Here is a 26,014-nt window from a genome sequence, read left to right as displayed (position 1 = left end):
TTCCTCTGTGGCACCTGAAGCCTTCGGTGCTGCCACCACATTGGAACCAGCCTTTGGGCCACTTTCTGAAAGTGGAGATGCAGGGGCCTCACACCAGACTTACTGGCTCCTGAATGTTTGGAGGTAGGACCCTCAAATCCACTTTTTAAAATCCGCCCCCCAGGTGGTTCTCACACTCACCGAAGTCTAGGGACCACCTGCGCAGGAAGCGTTTGGTGATGGAGTGAATGCTCCCACTGGAACGGAAGATGAGCATTTACCACAGAATCCAGAGAGGTTCCTGGGCTGCAGATTGAAGCCCAGAGGTAAAAGGATTTGTTTCTGGTCACACAGCCAAACAGAGACAGAACCAAGGACTTGAGGCTCCCTGGTTCCTGCTCAGAGCCGTCCACGTCACCCCCACCATAACACGCTGACCTCACCGTCGTGACTGGTGTGTGCTGTGATGGGAGACGCACAGAGCTGCGGGCCATGTCCTGGCTTCTCATCCCAGCTCCTGCTGATGACTGAGGGGCTGTGGCCAATCACTGCTACCTTCCAGGCTCAGGCGCTGCCTCTTGTCCTCTCAGCAAGGGCACAGGTGACATGAGCTCGTCGTTTTCTTCCTTAACTGAGGGTCCCTCATCACTTTCCACAGGAGCAGATCCTTCTTCCCAGTTTCTCATGGGACCGAGGGATGTTAGGCACTGACCCCCAAGTTCTGTAAAGGATAAGGACCTCCCTAGGCTGGGGCCAAGAGGAGGCCCTGAGTGGCTACCGTGAGTCCTGTCTTCAGGACCACCTGGGACTTACTTGGGACACCCTCCCAGCTGCCTGTCTTTCTTCACTTATCCTGACTCTGCTGGCTTTTGTTTACAAAGCAATTCCTGGGACAGCTTCGGGCACATACAACAGCCACCTGCCTAAGTTGTTCAGGGAGAAAGGAAGAAAAATTATACACTGAGATCAAGCCCTAAATTCCAGGTCTTAGTTCACACTGTCAGGTGGGACTCAACAGGATCCAACTGCTGGTCCAGGAGCTTGTGTGGGCTCCCATCTTTCTTCAGCTCTTGACTTGCCAGGTCACCCACACCTGTGCACCTTCTGGCTTTGGGATCCTCCTGTGTGGAGTACCCAGACTTGTCATCACCCAGGGCCTCGGCGTTCTCTTCCAAATGGCTCAGTCTGCCCATAAAAGAGTGTGGGGACCCAGGCCTGGCCTGATAGATTCCATGGGGACCAGAGAACCAGATACATTTGCTAAGATCCAGAGCATTCGAGTTCAGGACCAGGAGGAAGAAGGGAGCTGTCATGGCAGAAAACTTCAGGCTCGAATCACCAAGACTGTGGGGCTGTCCTGGCCCTGTCTCTACTCTCTTCTCACCCCGCCCCAGTGTATGTGACCCAGCCCATCTCTCTTCCTGGCTCTAGAACATGTTCAGTAGCCTATTGGAGGTCTCCCATGCCCCTCAGATACCTACAGTTTAATGTCTTGAACCAGCTCATGGTCTGGTCCATGGCTGATTTCTCGCCCTGCCTCAACCCCAGCGTCCTAGTGACCCCCTCAGGGTCTCCCCTCCTCCCTTCCAGTCTGTTGCTCTGGGCTCCGCCTCCACAGTGTTGCAGATGTCAGGCTCCTCCTTTCCATCCCCGCCCTGCTCAGTGGTGGGTGCTTGTCACTTCTCACCAAATGCTCCAGGAGGTCACGCAGCCAATTTCCATCTGCTTCCCCCTTCTGTGTGCCCGGTTTGCTGCTGCCAGGGGCATGTCATCCTGGTATCCCAAAGGCTGCAGAGCCTCTTCTGTGCTTCCAGAGTGAAACCCTCACGTGGTTCCTACTCTTCATATAACCTCCGAAACCTTGCCACCCCCAGCCTCAGTTAGAACACTGTGTTTCTCACTTTCTTACGGCACTGAGTGCCAGGGCTGGGGGACACAGGTGGGTAAAACGTCATCTCCATGCTTAAAGACCGCGTGGTGCCCACCACCCTGTGCCACCCACCCAGTCCCTGCCCTCCCCCATCCATGAAGTGTGGGGATCCAGGTCCCTAGGCAGAGAGACGTCAGGAGGAAGACACGACATTTACCCTGTGGCCTGTGGCTCTCCTCAGAACAGGGTGGCAGCTCCCCAGATAGGGAAGATGGAGGGGCTGGGGACAGGCTGGCAGCGATGGACAGCTGGGCGGTGACACAACAGCAGCAGCCACGGGGAGGGGTGTGGGAGATTAAGTGAACCTCTGAAAAGCCGAATCCTGGAGCTGGAGGAGGCCAGTAGGGGTCATCACAGCCACTCCCGTTTCCAAGCAAGCCTACACCTCGCCCACTGCAGGCGGGGGGAGTGAAGCTGTGCTTATGGCCACCATCCTCCTTTGACCCACTTACCAGTCCTTCCTGGCCCAGGGTGCCAGGCAGCATGATTTCAGCTGGCTGCATTCCTGCTATGTGTGGGCTACTGTCCTTGGCAAAACAAAACAGAACAAAACAGGACAGTGGCAGCAGGGCATTTACGCCAGGCAGACCACACTGACAGGATTTCTGTTGCAATCAAGGCAAAAGGCTTGCACGTTCACTGAAGTACGGTGTGCAGGGGACTCAGCCAGGGGCGAGGTCCCCACCCACGTTTGTCCAGCTTCAGAATACACACTCTGTCCACTACCCACAGGGCATCCTGAGTGAGATCAAGTTTTGAAAGGCTCCAGATGAGCTCGAATCACTCATCTCAAACCCTGGCCGCCTATTGTAGTAAGCTATTTTTCTCGTTCAGCCAATTCCCTGATGCTGAAATCCAGGCCATTTTTTTTCCTATTTTTGTTTTGGAAAATCGGGTCACCATACTCTATTGTGGTCACTTCACCAACCTCCAGTCCATGAGCCCCTCAGAATCCTCCTCAGATGCAGACACTTACTCACGTGAAGAGTGGCTTTGGACTGTCCCCTACGCTATGGTGTGTCTGACAAGTGGGAGGTGGGTCTGCAGGGCACTGGCCTTGTGATGAGAGCGCGAAGCAGGGCCCCTCTGTTGGCCGAACACACGGAGAGGCAGCAGGTGTGTGTAATGTGCACAGTCACACACACTGGGCAGGTGGGGGCTTGTGAGGAGGATGTGGGTGCTGGTGAAGTGGGTGTTTAGGGAGCATTTCTGCCTGTGACTCCCTTCCTTGCTCCCCAAATATCACACATCTTTCCTTCCTCTCCCTCATTTTTATGGGCTGTGATTTTCTGGGCGAGGGACCCTATCCGGTTCATCATTGTGTCCCAGGCACTTGGTAGGTACTTAATGCACATTTGATGAGGAGAAGTGGGCTTGGGGCTTCTTTCTCAGTAACAAGAGCCCTCAGAGACAGCCACCCCTGGGGACACGCGGACCTGGGCGAGTGCTTTAGGGCAAGGTACGGGTGAAAGCTGATCTCAGGACTGTTTTAAAGGAAAGCTTGTTAAGATTCTGGATGCAGAATCAATAGTGCTTTCCAGTAACTACGAAAATAAAAATCTCACTGAGTGAGCAAAAAATGCAAGGATGACTTTCCAAACATAGAGCATCGGCCCCCTCCGTCCGTCTGTGCTTGCTCAGCTGTTTGCTCTGGAGGATGAGGCCGGGCGGGGCTGGGTCCCTGAGCAAGCCGACCCTGGCACCTGCTGGCAGGAGCAGGCTTAGGCCTTCCTCAGCCAAGGCCCCCCAGGAGCTGGAACAGAAGGGCCCAGGTGAGGAGGCGGGAGAGGCCACTGTGACAGGTTTCTTTCAGACACGGGCAGTGGCAGGTCAAGGGGAGGAGCCGACACACTCCTCATCTGTCTTACTTTGCCAATTTGATTCTGAGCAAGTGAAGATCCCAGTTTGAGGACCCTAGCAGATGGAGCATTCTCAGTGGGCCTGGGTGGAGTGGGCAGGGTTGTGCCACTCAGGGGCCCCAGGACATTAGTGAGCCTGGCACTGGCCTGGGAACCTGAGCCTTCACTCCGCATGACCCCAGGGAGCATGCATGGCGGTCGAGGCCTCACCTTCTCCTTCCACAAGATGGAAAGGCGTGCCCCTCCGGCGGAGAGTGAGTGCGAAGGGAGGCCCGACTTTGGGCTGGGAGCACCTGTGCCGAACTTCCCAGCCCGGGATAATAAAGATGTTCTGGGAACTGCAGATAGGTGTTGAACTCGACACAGGGAGGTGGGGTTCATTATTGGGGTGTGAAGGTATAAGGCTGTGTTCTCAGAACAGAGAACAGGTGGGAGCAAGGGGTCTGCTGGGAAAGAGTTAAAATGTGTGACAATAATCATTGCTCGTTGGGCCTTGACACGGGTCAGTCCTCAAGCTAAGCGCTCTGTGTGCATAGACTCATTTAATCCTCATGACAACTGTGCATGGTTTCTAGTTAACCATGAGGAAACTGAGCCACAGGAGGGGTCAGGGGAGGTGCCCAGGGTCACACAGTAGTGAGGGCAGGTCCAGGATTTGGGCCCAGGAATTTCATGCCAGAGCTCCTGGCCCCTAACCTGCTCCACTGCTCCGACAGAATTTCCAGAATTGCCCAAGTAGTCAAAGCCCCAGCAGAGATGCCTCCCTGTGTCGGCAGCATTCCTCTCGGAGTCAGGGAAGGCGGTGCACTTGGCCAGACCGTTCAGGAGAGAGGGAATCGAATGTCCCTGCCGGTGAGCTTTCAGGACACAGTAAGAAGACATGCACATGAGAACTCAGAACTACTTAATGACCAACTAAGACACCTTTTAGTATCAAAAATGAACCCCCAGGCACCAGTGTGGGGTGGGGTTATCGGGCAAGCAGCGCAGTGACGAGAGGACATGTGTGGGCTGGTGAAGAGGCTCCAGCCGCTAGCCAGCACCTCCCCACCCCTCAGAGCTGCAGGCACAGGTGGGGCTTCCGGGCAGAGGGAGACAAGAAGGACCCCACTCCCTCTGGCAGGATAGCGCAGGCTGGTGTTCTGGCAGCCGGCGCCAGTCCCGAGCCGCCTCTCCCCTCCCAGCAAGTGTGGGCACTGCAGGCATTCTGGGACCTGGGCGCTGGCTCCATGTGCAGCTCTCCACCTCCGAAGTATCTGAGTCATTTACGGTGCCGATCACCTTATTCTACCTGGAGCTCCAACCCGAGCTGGGTCCAGCAGGTGGTGGGACAGGGTGCACCTGGGCTGGACAGTCACGGCACCTATGTCCTGTCCAGCCCAAGAAAGGACTACACTTAGAACCTGTGAGCTGGACTCCTAAAGCCACCCTCTCTCACGGCCCAGTGATTCTCCCGGGTTTGACTCTATGGCTCTCAGAGCACATGGGATTCTACATGAAGCTGAAGAGCCTGTACTCAAAGCATTCTCGTGCAGGAGGCCCCCCTTGGGAGGGTGAGGAAGCAATTTGGAGGGCTAGGACGGACAGCTCTGAAGGTGAGCCAAGCCCCAGCTCCTAGCTCAGTGACTTCAAGAGCACGCCGCGACTCTGGCCTGTGGAACAAAGAGGACACAAGGTCCAGTGTTCCCCCAGATTTTCCTCTCGTGCTTACACCCATTTCTCTAGAGGTGGTTGAGGCTGGAAAGCCTGACGTGGCTCCTTGGCCACGGGGTGGAGACACAGTGGCAGGAGAGCATCTGAAGCAGCTGGAAAGTCCCCACAGCTTAAGTCACCTTAAGGGCTCAGGTTGCTTCAGAATGTAGGTGATGGGACCCTTTCCTCTCCAGGCCCCTCCCAGATCTCTGAGCTCTGGCTTCTTTTCTCTGAGCCACGCTCTGGAGAGTCACCTGGGTAGCACCTCCCTACAGCAGCCCCTCTAGGCTGGGCTTCTGTCCGGCTCATCCCAGTGTCCAGACTCCTCTCAGGGATCCTGGCAGGAGGGCGGCCTGTGTCTAGGAAAGAGCCTGCTCCTGGAGGTCTTGGCGCCTAGGTCTTGCCTAGAAGTGGGCTTGACCCCGACGCTTGCTTAGAAAATAGAGAGTAGGGGGCTCCCAACTTTAAGGGAGTCAAACAAAACCAGCTGGTTATGTGGCCTGCAGGTTCCCCTGACCTTGGAATCTTCTTTTGTCATGGTAACAAATACACATAACGAAACTTTATCATTTCAGTCTTTTTTAAGTGTACAGAGCACATTCACATTGTCGTGTGACCACCACCACCGCCGTCCGTCGCAGGATGTTTCCATCCCCCCCGACTGAGCCTCTGCACGCACTAAGCAGCACCCTTCCCCTGCCCAGGGCCCCCGCGACCACCACTCTCCTTTCTGTCTCTGTGAATCTGGTTACTGGGGGAACCTCAGGGAAGTGGAATCATAAAGTGTTTGTCTTTTTGGATCTTGCTTATCTTTCTTAGCACAGTGTCTTCAAAGTCCATGCATATCGTAGCATCTCAGAACGTCTTGCCGTTTACGGATGAACAATATTCCAGTGTACGTACGTGCCGCGTTTTCTCCATCCATTCACGGCCCGGCAGTCGGCCCTTCCCCACCTTTGGCTGCTGAGGAGGATGCTGCTGGGACCGTGAGTGTGCATGTGGTCGTTTGAGCGCTGGCTTTCATTTCTTTTGGGTAGATACCCAGAAGGAGAAATGCTGGATCATACAGTGGTTCTCGTTTAGTTTTTTGAGGAATCACCATGCTATTTTCCATAGCAGCTGTTCCAGTTTCCATTTCCATCCGCAATGCGTAAGGGTTCCAGTTTCTCTCTCTCCTCACCAACATTTATTTTCTGTGTTTCCAATAGTTGCCATCCTACCAGATGTGTCTTTGATTTGCATTTTCCCAGTGACTAGTGATGCTGAACACCTTGTATGTGTTTATTGGCCACGTGTGTGTCTTTGGAGACTTGTCTGTTTGAGTCCCTTGTCTATTTTCTAATTGGGTTGTTTTATTCTTGTTAAGTTCTAGCAGTTCTTTATATATTCTAGATATCCATTCCTTATTGGACATACGATTTTCAGTGGAATCCTCTTAAATTCAATTCTGAAAGAGCTCAGTTCAGCCTCAAGAGGGCCTGGAGTCTGGGCTGGGACACGGAGACCCATTCATCATACGCACCATCTTCCCTCAGAGCTCTGGTTCTGGGTGCTCTGGGAACACAGAGATGGAAGAGGTGCAGCCCCTGGCTTTGGGGTGCTTGTGGGCTAATGGGGGAGAGGGCTTGGACGCAACAAACACCACTGTACATAAAATCAGTGCTGAGGTACCTGAGGCATAAGCTATGGTTGGAAGGCCCACTAATGGTAGATAGAAGCAGGGACTGAGGAATGCATCCCCAAGGGGCAGGTCAGTCCCAGGTGTGGGGCCTTCTCTCAGATAAGAGAGAGGTCTCAGGCTGAGTGGTCAGGCTAAGGGGTGAGGGGACTGAAAGGGGGAGGGGAGGGGATGGGGACTGAGATGGAAACCTGGGGAGGAAAACCAACCTGGAGGAAGACCTCAGGCCCAAGAACCTCTGGAGGGCCTGAGAAAATGCCCCCAAGTGCCTGTGGCCATCACTGTCCGGTGGATGTTGTCACTCTATTTGGCCTGGATCACACGTTGGACCAGTGGTCTGAAAGGGGGCTTCGTGAAGGCTCTCAGAAATGTCAGGACAGGAGCCTCCTCTGGTTTCCAGTTACTGTCTCTGGGGCAGGCAGGTGCTTGGATGAGGATCCACTGGGGCCCTTATACAACTGGAGCCTTTTAATTTCTTTATGTGGGGACAGGTGTGCCCACATGCATGTGTGTATGCGCATGTCCAGGTGTGTACTGCATGTGCGTGTATGTGTCTTACTACTTCTTTCTCTTCTACTCAGTTCACTAAGTAAATGTTTGATGAGCCCCTCCTGTGTCCGGGGCACTGAGCTGGGGGCTACGTCAGGGAAGAAGGGAGCTTCTGTTGGGGAGCTTCCACTCTGGGGTCAACCTGCAGGGAAGTGGGCGGCTCTGCAGAGACAGCCAGGCTAGCTCTGTCCAGGCCATAGCCAGGCAAGGAGGGAGTGTCAGGGAAGCAGGGGTTCAACTTTACAGAAGACAGAAGAGCAAGCAGTGTCCTGGGGCCCACAGCAGAGAGGACAAGAGAGGGAGGGAGTCCGACCAGATGTGCTGGTTTGCCCAGGATGGCACTGATCTCAGCACTGCATCCTGAGAAAACTCGTAGTCCCAGGCAAACTGGGACAGTTGGCCACCTATTCGCTCTCAAGAGCTGAAAGCACCACCTGCTTGCCCAGGAGTCACGGTTGGCGTGCAGTGCCAGGGGCCTGTAGTACGCTAAGGGCCCGTAAAAAGAGGCTTTGGTTTCTTTTAAAATCAGAAGGGAAAAATGAACTTTCAGGTTGAAAAAAGTATTTCAATATGTGATTTTAACATATTTATCTTTATACCAATGCTATCACAAAAGATAATTTACAATAATTTCTTTAAAGATTTTATTTATTTATTTTTAGAAAGAGGAGATGGGTGGGAGAAAGAGAGGAAGAGAAACATCAATGTGTGGTTGCCTCTCATGTGCTCCCTATTCAGGACCTGGCCTGAANGCCAGGGGCCTGTAGTACGCTAAGGGCCCGTAAAAAGAGGCTTTGGTTTCTTTTAAAATCAGAAGGGAAAAATGAACTTTCAGGTTGAAAAAAGTATTTCAATATATGATTTTAACATATTTATCTTTATACCAATGCTATCACAAAAGATAATTTACAATAATTTCTTTAAAGGTTTTATTTATTTATTTTTAGAAAGAGGAGATGGGTGGGAGAAAGAGAGGAAGAGAAACATCAATGTGTGGTTGCCTCTCATGTGCTCCCTATTCAGGACCTGGCCTGAAACTCTGGTATGTGCCCTGATTGGGAATCAAACCAGTGACCCTTTGGTTCATAGCCCATGCTCAATCCACTATGCTACACCAGCCAGGGCTAATTTACAATAACTTTTTATGGAGGAAGGTGTCCATGGCCCTGAAGACCAAAGTGCTTAGGACGCACGAGCGCCATTCTGTGGCCCCGGCTGAAACACCTGTCAGGGATCAAGGGTAAAGCAAGAGGCCTACCGCATTGGGTCCATCCCCACCAACAAACTTTCCTCTGTGCTACTGGACAAAGGACCACTGGTGATAATGGTGCACTAGGTCCCGTTGAATGCTTACTCTCTACTAACACTGTGCTGAGTACTTCCAGTGTGCAGTCTCATTTTATCTCTATACATGTCTAAGGTGGGCCTTGTTACATGCATTTCACAAAGAAATCTTAGTCTCGGTGAGATCGACTTTCCCTAGTTCACAGAAGATCAAGAGCGAGGCTGGCAAAGGCCAACCTGTAGCCGATGTACAGGGCAGCATGGTCAAGTGGCGAGAAGCCGGGGCTCCGCGTAAGAACATGCATCCCTCCTGGTGTTTTGAGGGATGGAATGAGATTGTGGCTGTGAAGCCCTGACAGCAGAGCCTGGCTGTTGGTGACCTTTATTATTATAATGAGACACCGCAGGGCTGGAATTTAGGTCACTGTCGCTCCAAAGCCACAGTGCTCACCCAGCCTCCTGCGTGGAGCTTCTGTGCCCTGGTCCCAAAAGTCACCCCACTACCTTCTCTGGCTTGTAGACTGAGATGGTCACCTAAAAGAGTGAGGGACACTGCACCCAGGCACACTGGCATCCCGGCAAGTTCGCTGACATCACACCCAAACTCGTGGAACTGACTCGGGCTGCCTAGGACGCCCCTGGGGCTCAGTGCCAAACTGTGCCGTGCTTGTTTGGGGTTTCACCCTGTGTGTATCTGTCTTCCTTCCTCAGATAACCTGGGCTCCTGAGGACAGGGACCACCCCCTTGGTTTCATGTCCCAAGGTGCCTTTCATAGTCTCAGCCCACAAGGCAATTCAGTCAGTTACTGTTGACCGACTGTCTACGTTGACCATCTGCTCTACATTCCGTCTTTGGGGGTTTCCGTTTCTTTCCATTTTCTTAAATACCACCCTCTATATTTTTCCTGCTTCTCTCCTACATTGCCCCCACCTCAGAGCAGCTCAGGTTCCATGTGGTTCTGCTTAGACAGATAGCTCCATGCTGAAGCCCTTTTCCTCCTTCCTCTGTTGGGAATAACCTATTGGAGAACACAGTTCAGAAGTTTCTAACCCTTTTATATATGGGACATTGCATGACTCATAGAGGGATCTGGGGGAGTCACCGCTTCACTGCCAGGGGCCGTTGGGAAAGCCATCCGGAGCACTGGCCCTTCGTGACTTGGGAGGGGCCCCAAGGTGAGGCTACATGGGGCTTCCTCTTTCCCACCTGACTGGCCCAGCGCAGAGGGACCCCTGAGCCTTGAACGTGATCTGTACATTCTGGACGCAGCCCGGATCAGTGGCTGCCTGCCCTTTCTTCCTTGAAAAGTCCCTATTTAGGACAGGCCTGTCAGAGACGCCAGGTGTTTGGGGTCAGCCCTGCTGTTGGGCTTCCAGACCGAGTGGAAGGTGTCTGCAGCTGGTCATTCGCATGCTATAGACACCTGAGGCTCTCCTCCCCACCACAGGCTGGGAGGTGTTTCCATGCGAGGGGCATGAAAATTGCTGCTGACAGAGTTGCTAAGAGCTGAGAAAGAGGAAATGTGGCAAAGGTTCATGGTGAATGGCTTTTGGGGGATTTCTTGTTTCGTTTTCTTGAACCATATGCATTAAGAAGGCACAGACCTACTTGAGCTTGGCCCAGATGGGCTCTTGCTGAAGAGAGAGCAAATTATGAGTCATGAGACAGGCAGAGTCGCGGAGGTTGGAACTGTTCTTAGAGCTGTCTGAGACCAGTTATCACTCTGCAATTCGGACAAGCCCAGCTACCCTCCGAGAGGCCCCCCAGCCCCACACCCTGTTCTCTGAAATAGAAGAGGAAGCAGTGATGAAAGAAACCACCCTATCTTATACGTGAAATCTTAGAGCTGCAAAGCGGCCGTAGAGCTTCTCTGGTCTTACTTCATGATTCTACAGATGAGGAAACAGGCCCTGGGAGAGGAAGTGGCTCCCCAGAGATCACAGGTCATTCGGTGGTCTGGCATTTGTTTTGACCAGGAAACTGCAAGGAGCTGAGCCGAAGGGCTGGCCTCCAGCCAAAGCCCACAGCCCCGTGCCACCCACACTACCTTAGCATCACCCTCTTGGGGTGTAGGTTGGTGGGAGGTGCTCCTGCACTTGACCAGCATCCATGGCTGGGCTCTGGGTTGGGAATCACCCAGGCCACTCCTCCCTCTCCCTGCCACCCAACCCACAGTATTTATCTTGACTCCTCCTTAGAGGGGAACCCAGTGCTCAGCCAGGTCCCGCAGGGAGCACAGAAGAAGCAGAGTCATCAGACATCATGTCTTCCTCCCTCCAGGGAGCATCTAGTTGGGAAGATGGCATTAGCATGTGTGGAACAATAATTAAACAATAAAAAGCAGCATATAATTAATTAGATGCTACCTGTAGTCATGCAGGCTATAAAGGCACATCCATAGGTCCAGGCAGTAGTGGATTGAACATTTGCAGGCAGCTGCAGAGGTCCATGATGTGTGGTAATTTGCAGCTTTGCTACCACAGGAATCTGAGGCTTAGGGCATGGGGCTGGTGTTTGGGAGCGAGTCCCTGAGCCAGCGAGTGAGCCTAAATGCCCAACCTGCACCCCTTCCTCGGCTAGCTTGTTACCTCTTCACTGGATGAGGGAGGAGAGTTAGCAAAACTCCAATGAAATGATGAAGCCTTTGTCTGCTTGAGAAAAGTGTCCATCAGGTGAGAGTGATATTATAATAGGCCCATCACCTGGAGGTATGAGGAAATACGCAGGGAACAAGGCAGAGACCAGAATAAACCTGTCCATATCTGTCTGTATTTGGGAATGGAAACATCATAGATCTAATATATTAGGAGAACAGAGAATGAGGAGACTGCGATGGAATCTCATCAGGAAACTGAACGGCGAAATGGAACCAGTGGAGGTGGGGGCTGCGTAGTCCAGGCAGGAGAAACTGCATGAACAACCGTGGGCAGCAGAGCAGCAAACTGCTGTCCAGGGGCCAGATCCCGTAACCGGGGTTTCACTGAGATGCAGCCACGTCCCCAATGGCTGCTTTGTGCCACAGCGGCAGAGCTGAGTGGCTGTAACAGAGACTGTATGGCCTGCAGAGATGTCACACCAACCGTTCTCATTACAGTGACAAGGGTGGGACTCTTCCTGGACAGACCTTCGTATGTATGATCTGGCCCCACAAGGAAAGTGTTTGCCAGCCACGAGTGCAGAGGAAGGAGTGAACGAACTCTGTGAGCACTTACGCTGGATCAGTGCGTGTCCTGCAGGGGTAGGACCCCACGTGCCTGGAACGACCGTAACTGGACCTGCCTTTGGGTGGGTTTGATCTTTTCCAAAGCCCGTCTGTGCCTACGATCTCATTTCGTCTTACCTTGGCATCGGTGCTATGTGGCAATAAAGGGTTTTCACCCCAGATTTACAGATGAAGAAACTGAGGCTCAAAGAGTTTCTCTCACTCTCTTAAGATCACTCAGTAACGGGGGTCCGAACGCAAACACCCCGCAGGCATTACCTGAGCCTCCCCTGGGTGCCAAGCAGGAACTGGGCTCTGGGATGCCAGGGGGACAGGACAGGCACAGGTGCTTTTCCCGCAGAATTTGGCACGAACTGAAATCCCAGGCGCACTGTGTCTGTTGTTCCCTATAGCCAATGGGGGACTGCTGAAGTTCTCTGAGAGGGTATTTATTATTTGTTTAATACCTAGTGCCACAGGCACAGAGCAGAAATAGAAGTATGGTGTAAGTTGTTAACGAGTTTCAGTCTAGTTGGGAAGAAAAACCAAGACAGATGGTGCACTTTGAAGTTAATGTAAATAGATGCATGTTTAAGTGCCAGCTATAGGTGTAGGTTAGCTTTAACCTTGCTGAGACTCCGTTTCTGCATCTGTGAAATGGGCATGATAATGGTACATTCATGAGAACAGCACCTGGTACATAGTCAGTAAATAACAATAAGGATGATCATTGTGATCATTCAGGACTGGGGTGATCAGAGAACCCTTGACAGATGATGGGACTAGAGATGAGCGGACAGGAGTGATATTTTAAAAGCAGGGGGAAAAAGGGCTGACAAGTTCAAATAGAGGGAGAGAGACATTTTTGGCAAAAATGGGGTCTGTGTGATCTCAGTCCAGGGAAAACGGGCATGCGCGTGCTGGAGGGTTCCCGCACTGGGACGGCGCGTCTCCTGGGCCAGGTCCTCGCCTGGGGCCCCCTGGCCAGGGCTTTCACGGGCTGCCTTGTGTAAGCCTGGGGAGACTCAAAGCCACAGGGTGCCCTCAGCGCCTCTTCTCAGATCATCGGGTCACTCCCCAGTGACAGAAATGGAGACTTTACACATGTCATTGATTAGAACGCACAATTAGCCAGTGTTTGTTTGCATTCATCTAAAAATAAAGCAAAACTCAACTTGTGGAGCATCTGCTTGGAGACGGGCCCCAGACTGCCAGGGGATGGTGCTTTTTATTTTCTGTTAAGGGTATTTTAATAGAAAAATTTGAGGACCACTCTCTCAGGGGGCACCTCTAACTCGTAGTACCCAGCCGCAGTAACCTCGAGGGCTAAGCGAGGCCACAGCCCTTTGCGTAGTTTAGGACGTCTTCTCCCGGCACCATGGACGTGCAGGGTGCATCGGGAATGGCAAACCACCTGTTCCCAATGCCTGGGCTCAGTCAGTGCAGATGAATTCTATGCCAGGTGCACAGAGATGTGTAAACCCCCAAAGAGAGACACCTCACAGGCCAAAGCCAGTGTTTGTTAAATCATAACAGAGTTCCCTTCTATCTCTGTCTTGGGACACCCCAGGGATCAAAACTCTCTTTGCCTGTTTCCTACCTCTGTGCCCATGGACAGAAACAGATCTTTCATTTTGAGGGCTCAAGAATCGGGTGGGTGAGTGGAAACTCGTGGCCCCAAGCGTATCTGCAGGTTACTGTGTTGTTGCTTCTGTCCACACAGCAGACGCCTCCTTTTAAGTCAGCCCTTGGGGCATGGGGCAGCTGCAGGCCTCGTGGGCATGGGGGCCTGGAGCTCAGAAGCGGCCTGCAGTGGGTCTACACCAGTTCTCAAACACTGCTGTGCATCAGAACCACCTGGGAGATTTTTTAAAAGTGCTGTGCCAGGGTGTGCACCAGACCAGTGAAATGTCCAGCGTGGAGCTCGGGCACTGTGACTTTGGAGACTTCTCCCCCCAGGGGACTGTGTGTGCGGCCACCTTTAAGAATCACTGGTCTAGACTCTGTACCATCCCTTGCATGGGAAAGGGTTAGTGGGCCCCGTGGCTGTGGCTGGCTGACTGGCCAGCCTGTTTGAGAGGTGGTTCATTCAGTCCACAGGTCAGACCTTACCTGCCAGATCTGGTGTGGGTGGCAGCCAGCCCAGCCCCGGTGCTGACATCCGGGCTGTAAGGTTTCATGTGTTGGCCACACGGGGCTCCTGGCACTCCCGGGCCAGGCGGTGAGGGCGGGGCTGCTGTCTTCTGCGTGTCAGTCAGTCCTGGAGGCGGTGCCCGTGTCACTCCCCCCGTTTGTGGTAGGAACGGGGTAGGAGAGGTGGGTGCTCTGCTGAAGGAAAGGGGAACAGGAAGAGGAAGAGGCTGTGGGTTAGGGCTGTCTTGGTTCTTGCTGTGTTCAGAACCAGGCCTAGAGCCACCGGCCTTTGAAAGCCAGGATGCAGAGAGCCGTGGTTGTAGTTCATTTGGAAACTATGGGAGGTCTTCCAGAGCTTCTATAGTTTTCTTTCCATCAGTTAACTTTTTAGAACGTTATTTCTTTAGTTTTAGAGAAGGGAAGGGAGGAAGAAAGAGCAGGCAAGGAACATCTGTAGTTGCCTCTTGTATGTGCCCTGATCGGGACCAAACCTGCAACCCAGGCGTGTGCCCTGACTAGGAATCGAACTGGCGACCTTTCACTTCGTGGTATAGAACCCAACCCACTGAGTCACACTGGTCAGGGCTCCATCATTTAACTCTTTTATGTAGATGAGTATGAGAGAACTATTCATTCTGGAGGAGAAACAGCCTGCTGCTTCAGAGACAGACGTAATCGAGTGTGTAATAGTAGGGGACATCGGTCCTTCTGACAGGAAGCTCCCAGGGGGCAGGCAGGGGCAGGCCAGGTCCCGCAGGGCTGCACCCAGGGAAGGCCTGAGAAGCTCCACTTTGAAGGTCCCTGGATTAGAGAATTGACAGTAAATGAAGTCCGTGCTCCTCACCTCAGGCCAACAGGAGCTGCCCTGTGGAGTGCTTCCCTTGGGTGGTCTCCCAGGGATCCAGTTCCAGAGACCCGAGTGGCCGCACAGGAAAAGGGTGGGCCCTACACCCTGGCCGCTGCATCTCACCCCCAAGGTCAGAAGTTTCTCCTCGCCATCTTCTCAGGAGTCGTGGTGCTCTGGGGCCCAAGGCCTCTGGGCCGGACCCACGGGTCCAGCCCTCCCAGGTGAAGGTTCCACAGGGCAGGTTATGTCTCGGCCTTTAGTTGAGCAGCTGCTCACCCTGTGGGGTGGGGCTTCAGTGATCACTACGGTGGGCCAGCCCCGTGGGCGGGAGAGGCCAGCCTAGGGAGGCCACACAGGTTCCAGACCTGGGTGGACTTGGTTCCAGGCCCCACTCAGCCACTTACTAGCAGTAGAACCTAAGAAACTCAGGCACGTTCCTTAACCTCTCTGAGCCTCAGTTTGGTAACCTGTATGATAGAGAAGAAGTAAGTAGTACGTAAGACAAGGCACATGAAAGCACGTAGCACAGGGCTGCTACTGTTGGGACCCTGAGGAAGAACAAAGAGGGAAGACGGGCCAGGGGAAGATGCTGTCACGGAAAAGGGACATCAACTCACCTCCACGCTGTGGGCTGGGACGCCACACCAGTGCTCCTTGGTGGCCACAGAGCTTGACGTTTTATCGGCCCTGTGGGACTGGAAAGGGGGAGGAGGAAGTAACGACGTGCGGCTGACTGTGAGGTGTCTCTCCCACGAGCCCGCTTGCTGAAGTGAGGAAGGCCAGGTCAGGCTCTGCTGTGAGTGTCATTACGTTCAACTGGGTGTTGACGTGATGCCAGGTGGCTGTGAATTCCCCAACTAGACCAGACACCCACTGGATGGGGTTGGATGGTGTTAGGCAGGCAGCCCAGAGAACAGGCACCAGCTCCTCTTGGCCTCAGTTTCCTCTTGTGCCAAATGAGAATGCTGACCCCCCCTGAATCAGGTAGATTTCTAAGATCAGGCAAATTCTGGGTGAGTTTTGAACAAACAGCCTATTTATTCATCTAGTCCTCTGAACTGTGGTTCCCGTACTCCCAGCCACACTCAGACCACATGGAGATGAAACTGGAAGGCAGGTGACAATGAACTTGGGAGAAATCCAGGGGTTGACTGAGGTACTCCCTAGGATGGCCTGGACCCCAGAGTTCCCCCCTGGTCCCTCTCCACAGTGCGAAGAGCAGTGACTGCCATCTCCTCAGCTCTGTTCTTCCTTTGTTTTCCCCAGGGGGTGAGGGTAGGGAAGTGACGAGAAGAATAAACCTTAATGTCTTAGGAAGAACCCAATGGAGCAGAGCGGGAATTTTCCTTTAGTTCTGCACACGCTGACTGCAGGGCTTTAGGCAAGTTTCCAGACTCTGAGTCTCAGCTGTCCGCTGTCAGATGGGACAGTCAGCTGACCGGCGGAGTTTTGGTTCGTGGGGACTAAATGAGAGAGTGCACACCAAGTGCACATGCAGAGGGGCACTGAGTAGGTGCCGGTGTCCCTCTGCCCCAATAGAGGGTTGGCTCCTCAGTTTGTAGAGGTCTACAGCCCCTGCCCCCACCATGTCATGCATTCACTTGACCAATATGTTTACTTCTTACTGTGATGTGGGGCCTGAACTGGTGGCCCTGTGCCCTTGGACCTCTGGATCACGGAGAGCTACTGTCCTTCATACGCTGGCCATTGCTCTACCTCATCGTCACCCCACCTCTCTTGTTACTTCCCCGAGGAGATGGGCCGTGGCTTGCATTTCTCTCTATCTCCCACGGCACCTGGAAACATCTTCTCCATAGCAACCCTTGGTCAGCCAGTGCAGGTCTGCTGATCCGCCAGGTTCATTATCAGTACCTGTGGCCTGGGCACTTTCACCCTGTTCTCACCACAAGCCTGAGGGGGCGGCGTTGCTCCCATTTCACAGATGAGCAGACAGTGGCCCAGCCGGGATTGGACCTTTGTTCCCACCCTGAATCCATGCAATTTTTTTTTAAGTTTGATTGGCATGGCTTTCATTAGTTTTAACCCTTAAATTTTTTCAAGTGGAATCAGTCAGAGGGCAAGGGTGTAGGGGAATAAGCTTTTCATCACTTCTCTCCTGAGCTCATATTTAGATTCTTCTTTGGAGTAAAATGGGCTCTTCACAAGGTTATTTGTGAGCCGCAGAACCCCCCCCCCCGTTGTTTTCCTGTACCCCCCACTCAGCCTTGGCTGCTGCAGTCAGACAGATGCAGGGTGAGGACCTCTGTTCCTGCTCCCTCAGTGGAAACCTCAGCAGCAGACAGCGACGGCTCCAGGTCTGGCGGGTAGATGCCTCCTGTGACTCACGGCCCCTGCGCGGGGGCTGCTGCTCACTTCTGGGTCCGAGGCCCCTGGGAGGGCGTGGCCGCTCCCCTTGGAATCCTGAGCACCATTGTACGCCCACCCTCACTTCTGTGTCTGTCCCAGAATGCCTGCAAACCTGCCGAGGAGCCTCGGAGCCCGCCCACACTGCAGGAGATCAAGCAGAAGATTGCCAGCTACAACAGCCTGGAGAAGAACTGCCTGGGCATGAAGCTGGTGAGTGGGCCCACCCGCCTGTGTCCCCCCTTCCCACCTCCTCACACCCCACCCGCTCCAGGTCTCTTTCCCATGGGGCCCCTCTGCAGTCCCTCTGGATTCTGGGGCTACCCACCTGGACGGCCCCTTTTTTATGGATTCTGGGGGTCTCGGGGATTGTGAGGGGCTGGTAGCCTGGCTGTCAGGGCCTCGACTTTAGAGAAATAGAATGGGCTTTAGAGTAAGATGCAGATCCAGCCTCTGGCTCTTCCACTTTTTCACTTGTGACTTTGGGGAATTTTGTTAACTTCTCTGGGTTTCATGGTAAAATGGAGATATTGGTGCCCTTTGGGGAATTAAATGCTGTACACTGACCAAGGGCCCAGCACCGCTTGGCCCCCAGGAAGCCCTGGACAAGGGACATTCACAGCTCCTGTCAGTAGCTGCACAGGTATAGCCCGTGTCTGGGAAGCTTCTTCAGACTGTGCAGAGCTCTGGGCAGGGGAACAGGGCACCAGCTTTGTGCCAGGTTCAGAAAGGCCATCTTAAGTAGACAGCTGAGAGGCGGAGAAAGTAGGAGTGTCCTGCCCCCTGCTGGTGGCTGACAGCAACTGGCTCTGGGGCTTCAACTAGATGCGGCCCAGGGAAATCCAGTCACCGATATGCCTGGGTGTGAGTCTTGCAGGCTGGGGGGTTTTGGGAAACCACTCCAGAGCTTGCCCCTTAAAGTGGGGACTCACCTAAGGCGATGAGCATCTGTCTGGTGGCAGATCTGGGGCAGGCAGCTGGAGTCTTTTTGGAGGAAAGGCCACAGCAGCCCCAAGTACTCCCTCTGATAGCCAATGTTGTGGGCCTCCTCAGGGCCCACTGGGCACCCCTGGGTCAACCGAGGCAGGAGGGCAGTCAGGGAATCAGGTGGGGGGCTGCCCAGGGTGGCACGGTTACTAGGAAAGGCCTCTGTGGTGCGAGCCACCCGGGGCAGTTGCCGGAGTGGCAAGTGGGGTTTGCAGGACAGACCTGCCCTGACCTACGTGGACCCCTCCCCACTGGCAGAGCGAAGACGGCACCTACACGGGCTTCATCAAAGTGCATTTGAAACTCCGGCGGCCCGTGACCGTACCCGCCGGGATCCGGCCCCAGTCCATCTATGACGCCATCAAAGACGTGAACCTGGCAGCCACCACAGACAAGCGGACGTCCTTCTACCTCCCGCTCGATGCCATCAAGCAACTACATATCAGCAGCACCACCACGGTCAGCGAGGTCATCCAGGGGCTGCTCAAGAAGTTCATGGTTGTGGACAACCCCCAGAAGTTTGCACTTTTTAAGCGGATACACAAGGATGGGCAAGGTACGAGAGTGTGAGCTCCCCGGGACACCACCTTCCCATTCCGCCTCTGCCCCAACAACCCGCCCGGCTGGGGGAAGGGTGGCCCTCCCTGGGGACCACAGTGAGGCCATCTGTGTGGTGTCAGATCTGTGGAAGGCCACGCACGCACGCACGCACGCACGCTAGACTCAGAGCTGGACGGGATCTCGTGCTGCTCACTGTGCCCCTCGCTCCGGGTGCAACTTCAGGAAAGCCACACCCAGGGCTCCCACTTCCCAGCCTGTGGAATGAGAGACCCGCCCCACTGCTCCTCATCTTTGACAGGTGACGCGCATGGAAACATGTCAACTCTGAGCAGGCACCAGAGATAAGGCGGATGCCCTATTTATTCTTGTCAGGTTCATCCCCTTGGGTTGGAAGGATGCCTCTGCCCAGTGCTATAACCGCCCCACCTCTGCCCAGTCTGCCCCACCCATGCAGGGCCCACCCCTGTCTCCCCAGGCAAGCTCCCAGCCCCCTCTCTTGGTTTGCAGTGCTTTTCCAGAAGCTCTCCATCACTGATTGCCCCCTCTACCTGCGCTTACTTGCTGGGCCCGACACTGATGTCCTCAGCTTTGTGCTGAAGGAGAACGAGACCGGCGAGGTGGAGGTAGGCCCGGGGCCCTGGGCTGCCACACCAGCGTGGCGGGTGGGGTACAGCGGGTGGCTGCAGGTGGGCGCTGTCCTCTCTGCCCAGCGCAAGTGCAGCAGGAGAGTGACTTGTGGAAGTTGAGCTGGGTGAGTGCTGGCCCAGGTTCGGAGTGTCAGCCAGACTGTTGGCTCCCTGGGGTGGCAAGTTGGGGCCTGGCTCTGGCAAGGTCTGTGGAAAGACAGGGTTACGTGCTTTCTTTTGGAAAACCCAGGACGGAAGGGCACTGGCAAACACGCCTTGGGCAGCCCGGGTTCTTTAGCTTCAGGGTGGCCTGAGGTCCCAGCCAGTGCCATTTCTGGGCTCTACTGGGCATAGATGGTTTTGAGCCTCTTGTCTCTGCCTGGTTCTTAAAAATTGACAGCACTCCCCCAAGGGGAGCTGTCTGGTTTGGTGGCGTAAACTGGGCTGAAAGCAGACAGGCGCCCCCAGTGGCCTGAGATACTTGGGAGGTGGACTCGTGAGTCCGAGAGCAGGGGAGTTCTCAGGGTGTTCGCCACGCAGTGTTCAGCGGAGGCCTAAGGTCTGGGAGGGCAGTCTGGGAGGTCCCTTTGGACATTTGAGGGGTCTCGGCAAGTGGGACCCTGTCCCTTCTCTTCACTTCAGCCAGGCAGTTGTAGTTGTTTGGAAACGTTTTCTTCTGAAAATGTGTGAACCCTGCCGGCCCAGAGGAAAGCTCACGGGCCTGGGAATTGAGAGATCCAGGTTCTGACTCTGGCGCTGCTGCCACAGGTTTGGTGACCATGGTTACACTGCTTCCTTCTGCGGACCCCAGTTTTCTCATTTGTGCCATGTGGCGGGGGGAACCACATAAACCTACTGCTCCTTTGTGCTCAAAGAATTTAGGAGTCGAAACCCCTGGCACCTAGAGGCCCAGCTCCTGGGTCACCTGAGAGGCCAGGTCCCGTCGGGCAGGCCTGGGCCAGTGAGGCTACCGCATCATCTGCTCTGCTGGCCACGGTCGATCCCTTCGTTTCATGGCAGATGAGAAAACAGGCTGTGAAGGGTGGAGTGGTGAGCTCAAGGTCACAGGGTGCACTCAGGCTGAGACCCAGCCTCCCGAGTCTAAGTGCTCCTCCAAACTCTGAGAGTCTGCGTGTTGGGAGCCCCCCATCACCCAGGCAGACAGCTGGAGTGGGCCCGCCAGGGCCCTGGGCAGCCCCAGCTGCCCTCTTCAGATCTCAGCTGCTGCAGAGAGCACTTAAGGCTATTGATTAACAATATGGACAGGTGGCTCGTGGACTAGTAACTCCTGGTCATAAGCTACCAGGGTTTGACACTTGGCTGCTAACATGACCCAGAAAACCCATGCTTTAGTCATTGCCCTGCTTGCCCAGCTGCAGACTGTGTGCTGCGTGGCCGTGAGGCAGCAGGGCCCCTCAGGTCTGGCGACTTCTAACCCATCTCCTGTTCTGTTTCTTGCCGCATCTCCCCCTCGCTTCACAGTGGGATGCCTTCTCCATCCCCGAGCTCCAGAACTTCCTAACAATCCTGGAAAAAGAAGAGCAGGACAAAATCCAACAAGTGCAGAAGAAGTACAACAAGTTCAGGCAGAAACTGGAGGAGGCCTTGAGAGAGTCCCAGGGCAAACCTGGCTAACCAGCCCTGCTTCCTCTGCTCCCAGTGCCCACGGATTTGTTTTTTATTATTAATTATTATTTTGCAACAGACACGTTTTCTCAGGACACCTGTGACGGATGCGCTGGTGCTCGCCCAGCAGGCCCAGACGCGGCAGGCTCTGAGGGGCGCACAGGTGCGCGGGGCTGGTCCTGCCCGTCCACAGCCTGCTGAGCAGCGCTCCTGTGAAGAATGACCTTGCTGTCTGCAAGCCTTTCACAAACCAAAAAGTTGCCCTCTCGTCACCAAATTGGAACATTCACCCCAGCCGGCAAAGCAAAGGAAAAATGGATTAGAGACCTATGTTCTTTCTCTGGTTTTTATTCTTCAATTTCTCCTTTACTTGCCACCTGCAGCACCTTTATTTATGAGTCAAAAGTGGTAGCACATTCCTTTAGCCAGTCTGAGCTAAGCTGCTGAAAGCAGGGTAATGCTGTAAAGGGGCTGTGCCCTGCTGGCCCCTGACGCTCAGGCCACGAGCGCCAGAGCTGGGCTCGGCTCAGAGATCTGCAGAGAAGCTGCAGCCTGGGCCTGGCCCTCATCGCCCCAGGCCGTGCACACAGGAGCCCAAAGGCATGTGTGCAGAGCTTCACCATGTCTTTGTCAATAACTGTTTGTTCTTAGGTTACAACTTTATTTAACACTGCCATCATCCTTGCGTTTCCACCAAAAGGAAACCAGCTCTTTACTATTTCAAAGTCTCCTGCTGAGCGTGGAAATCAGGCAGTCAGAAAAAACCAAGCAGCTTTGCCGAGAAATGTGCCCCAGCCGTTTCCAGCCTTCCCCCAGCCAGTGATGGGGAGGGCCCACCTGCCACAGTCTCCCCGGCCTCCAGCTCCATCTCTCTCCACCCGGAGTCTCTTCCAGTGCCCAATGGAGCCCCCAGGTGCAGCCAGAGCAGCTGCCTTGACTACCGGAGGGGAACCTCCGACTCAGCCATCTTGGAGTCCTTTGTGTTTTGAAGCATGGGCCAGCCCGGGGCACTGTGCGCAGTGAGCTGTGGGGCTGGCCTCTCCGCTGACCTCCCCGCGGACCTCAGTGCCTTTTTGTTTCCAGAGAGACAGAAGCAGGCAAGTTTGCTGAAGCTTTGCTGCCGGCGTGTTCCTGCCGGGCAGTGAACTGCGGTGGTGTGAGAGCCGAGGCCAGGAGAGCCCTGCCTCTAAGTGTGGGGCCAGGGTCAAACCTTCCTCCCACGGAGGGGCCTGGGCTTCGATTCCCATACACGATGTCAGACCACATTAACAGGATGGATCAGATTCCTGACTCTCCATTTGTCCTGGTTGCTTGTTCTGGTCCAAACTTTAAAGTAAACTAGCCAAACAACTCAACCAAGTAGCCGAGACTGCAAAGACACTTCAGTGTCAGAGGAGAAAAACTTAACTTTTAAAGCAGGGCAGGCTTTTCAATCCAGCCTCCGAGAGACCATTTCTTCTATGTCCTCTGCCTTCCCCAGTTCCTCTTGGGTTGGTCCAAGCCTAAGTATCTTTGTGTAGCCTCAGAAGCCCCCTCCGGGCGCTTGCAGAGCCCGTGCCCTGGCCCTGATCTGAGAAGGAACGCTGGCCTTCACCCTGCAAACCGTGCACTTCTTCACAGTGGCAAAGGCAGGACAGGCTGGCAGCCTGGAAAGGCTGTTTCAGCCACAAAACCCCGGTGGTCGGCCGTCTCACGCTCAGCCTTATCACTTCCCTCCCTTAGACTCTCTCTCCCTGGCGAATGTTAAAGGGAGCCGGCTGAGTCCTTCCCCGCCCCCCTCCCGTGCTGCATGTCTTTCCCAGTGATAGAAGAAGGCTCAGCTCCCGCTGTGACTGCTGTGAATGCTGCTGCGAACCTCCTCCTGACGGGGGTGGCTATTTTATTTTTGAGAAGGAAAAAAGTCATGTACATATATATTCCACAAAAGTGTATAGCTATATATAAAAGAGATAGAGGTGTTTATGAAATAAGAAAATTACGGGAAAACGCAGACTTTATGCAAAGCGCAGTGCGACCCAGGACCCGGCTGAGGTCCGAGCCTCCGGAAACTGTGGGTCCAGGACCCCTGCCTTCCCAGAGGTGGGTGTGGCTGTGGGCAGTGCCTTCTGTCGTCCTCCTGTCCCGTGTGTGTTTGTTTTGAGGGCATTTCCTCTTTCAGTGTCTTTCTTATGTGGGTTTAAAAAAAGTAATAAAAGCTTGTTGCCAAAATGACTCAGACTGGAGACCCCTTCCTTGAACTTCTCTCGCGTGGTCTTGGGAGCCTGGACAGAGGGTGGGCACTGAGATGAGCACACGCCCCTCGGCAGAGGCAGGTTTTCTTCGGACGGCAATGGCACAAAAGGTACCGTTCAAATAATCTTGAGAAAACTGATCAAACACGTGGGCTGGAGGGTGCTGCCTAGATGGCCGGCTGGTCTGTGTCCCCCAGAGCAGGTGAGGAGTGGGGGCTCATTACAGAAAGACGCTGAGTCAGAAGAAGGGTGGGGCTTTCTGGAGCTGAGGACAGTCAAACTCATGACAGGCTACTGAGGTAAGCAGGGATTCTTCTGTTTCTTCTGCTTCCAGTTTGTTCTTTTGTTTAAATTCAAGCATAGTTGACACACAACATATTAGCTTCAGATGTACAGCACAGTGATTTGATATTCATATGCTTTACAAAGTGATACAGTAAGTCTAGTAACCACCTGTAACCACCCCAAATCATTACGATACTAGTTTCTGTAGCCCCTGTGCTGTACACTGCAGCCCCACGAATTACTTACTTTATAACTGGGAGTTTGTAAGCCACTGCACTTCAGCCCTTTCATCCACCCACCGCCCCCTTCCCTCAGGTAGCCATTAGTTTGCTCTCTGTCTATGAGTCTGTTTCTGTTTTATTTGTTCATTTTTTTTTTAGATTTCACATTTATGTACATCTACAATATTTGTCTTTGACTGATTTGATTTAGCATGATACTCTCTAGGTCCATTCATGTTGTCACAAATGGCAGGAGTTTGTTTTTTTGTGGCTACTATTTCATTATATTATATCACATTTTCTTTATCCACTTGTCTATCAACAGACACCTAGGTGCTTCCACATCTTGGTTCGTGTAAATAATGCTGCAGCAAATGCAGGGGGGTGTGTGTCTTTTCAAGCTAGTGTTTTTGTTTTCTTCAGCTAAACACCCAGAAGTGGGATGGCTGGGTCTTACAATAGTCCTTTTCTTAGTTTTCTGAGAAAAATCCATACTGTTTGGGACAACAGTATGGATTAGTTGCACCAATCTACATTCCCACCAACAATGCATGAGGGTTCCCTTTTCTCTACATCCTCACCAACACGTTATTAGTTGAGATTTTTTTAAAAGATCTTATTTATTCTTAGAAAGAGGGGAGGGGAGGGAGGGAAACATTGGTTGGTTGCCTCTCGCACGCCCCAAACCACAGACCTGGCCTTCAACCCAGGCCTGTGCCCTGACCAGGAATCAACTGGCGACCTCTAGGTTTGCAGCCTAGCCCGTGGGTCCGCACCAGCCAGGGCTGTTGACTTTTAGATAGTAGCCATTCTGACAGGTGTGAGGTGCAACCTCATTGTGGTTTTGACTTGCATTTCTCTGATGTTGAGCATCTTTTCACATGTCTGTTGGCCAAGTGTATGCCTTCTATTTCTTACCTAGATTTATTGCATTTCACAGAATTTTTTTTTAGAAGTTGAAGGCAAAATCTTCTGCCAACAAGATTACAATTCACTTTATTGCAATATGTGCTTCATTAGAGTGGTCTAGAACCAAGCCTGCACTATGTCCAAAGCATGCCTGTATTTAAAAATAAAATAGAAATATGGTTGAAAGTTTAAGATCGTATCACCTGGAGGAAGAGGGTGAGACGAGGTGACCAGAACAGTCCTTTTACCCCTTCACTTTAGTGTTATCTAACTTCTGTGACAGGAACATCTAGGTAACCACGGAAATAACCACGTAGAAGTTACTCGGTTGTTCTCACCTGCCCCCCAGTACTGACCACACATAATGCAGTGCATGGGGGACCCTGGGCTGCAAGGGCTCTTGAGTGCTCATTCAGTTCACTCCCTACCTCTCTGCAGGAGAGAACATCCAATACTCGTTCTTAAAATTATCCAGAATGGGGCACGGCTGTAACACTCATTCAGCTCCTACAGTTCCAAGAAGCCTATCTTTGAATACATATGCCAAAACCTAGAAAGGAACCAGTTTCTGCTTTTCACTGAAACTCATTGGGTTACAACATGGGATTGAGTTCCAAGTTCAAAGTTTGGCTTTGATAGAGACTATTTGGTTCAGCACATAGAAAAAAGAGTCCATCACATAGCCTAACTCTCCCCTGCCTCCACACCTGTACCTTCGTGGTCACAAGGAGGAGAGGGAGGACGACTCAACACAAAGGTGTATGCGTCACTGGGGGAACCACGTGAAGCACAGCTCTTGAGGGCACTGTGTCCTAGCAGAACCTGTGTTAAGCCACAGCTAAGTGGATGTTCATGTAAGACTCCGTCCACCATTTACTGGCTGTGTGACGTTAGCAGGAATTAACAAGGCAACACACAGCTTCTCTGTGCCTCCAATCCCTCCAAGACTGTGCAAAACAAACCGTGGCTGTGAAAGACCTTTATAAAACAGTGCGTGTTACTTGCAATCACATAAGGACCGTATTTCATCACTGCTGTACATGCTGTGCG

The 26,014-nt window shown here is 53.2% G+C and overlaps 1 protein-coding gene across 2 annotated transcripts in view; it reads left to right on the top strand.

Moving 5' to 3' along the window:
- Positions 1 to 23,529, top strand: part of RASSF5 (Ras association domain family member 5) — a 69,890-nt gene extending 46,361 nt beyond the window's left edge. For both annotated transcript variants that reach the window (XM_037067089.1, XM_037067090.1), the window contains 4 exons: positions 17,621 to 17,731; positions 18,764 to 19,061; positions 19,574 to 19,689; positions 21,175 to 23,529. In XM_037067089.1, the coding sequence (XP_036922984.1) occupies positions 17,621 to 17,731; positions 18,764 to 19,061; positions 19,574 to 19,689; positions 21,175 to 21,327 (678 nt within the window). In that variant the 3' untranslated portion in view covers positions 21,328 to 23,529. The remainder of the gene's footprint in view (positions 1 to 17,620; positions 17,732 to 18,763; positions 19,062 to 19,573; positions 19,690 to 21,174) is intronic.
- The last annotated feature ends 2,485 nt before the right edge of the window (positions 23,530 to 26,014 follow it).

This window comes from Sturnira hondurensis, unplaced genomic scaffold (assembly GCF_014824575.4).
Source record: "Sturnira hondurensis isolate 20B ecotype Veracruz unplaced genomic scaffold, ASM1482457v3 Scaffold0017082, whole genome shotgun sequence".
Taxonomy (NCBI): Eukaryota; Metazoa; Chordata; class Mammalia; order Chiroptera; family Phyllostomidae; genus Sturnira; species Sturnira hondurensis.
This window is presented reverse-complemented; position numbering and strand designations above follow the sequence as displayed.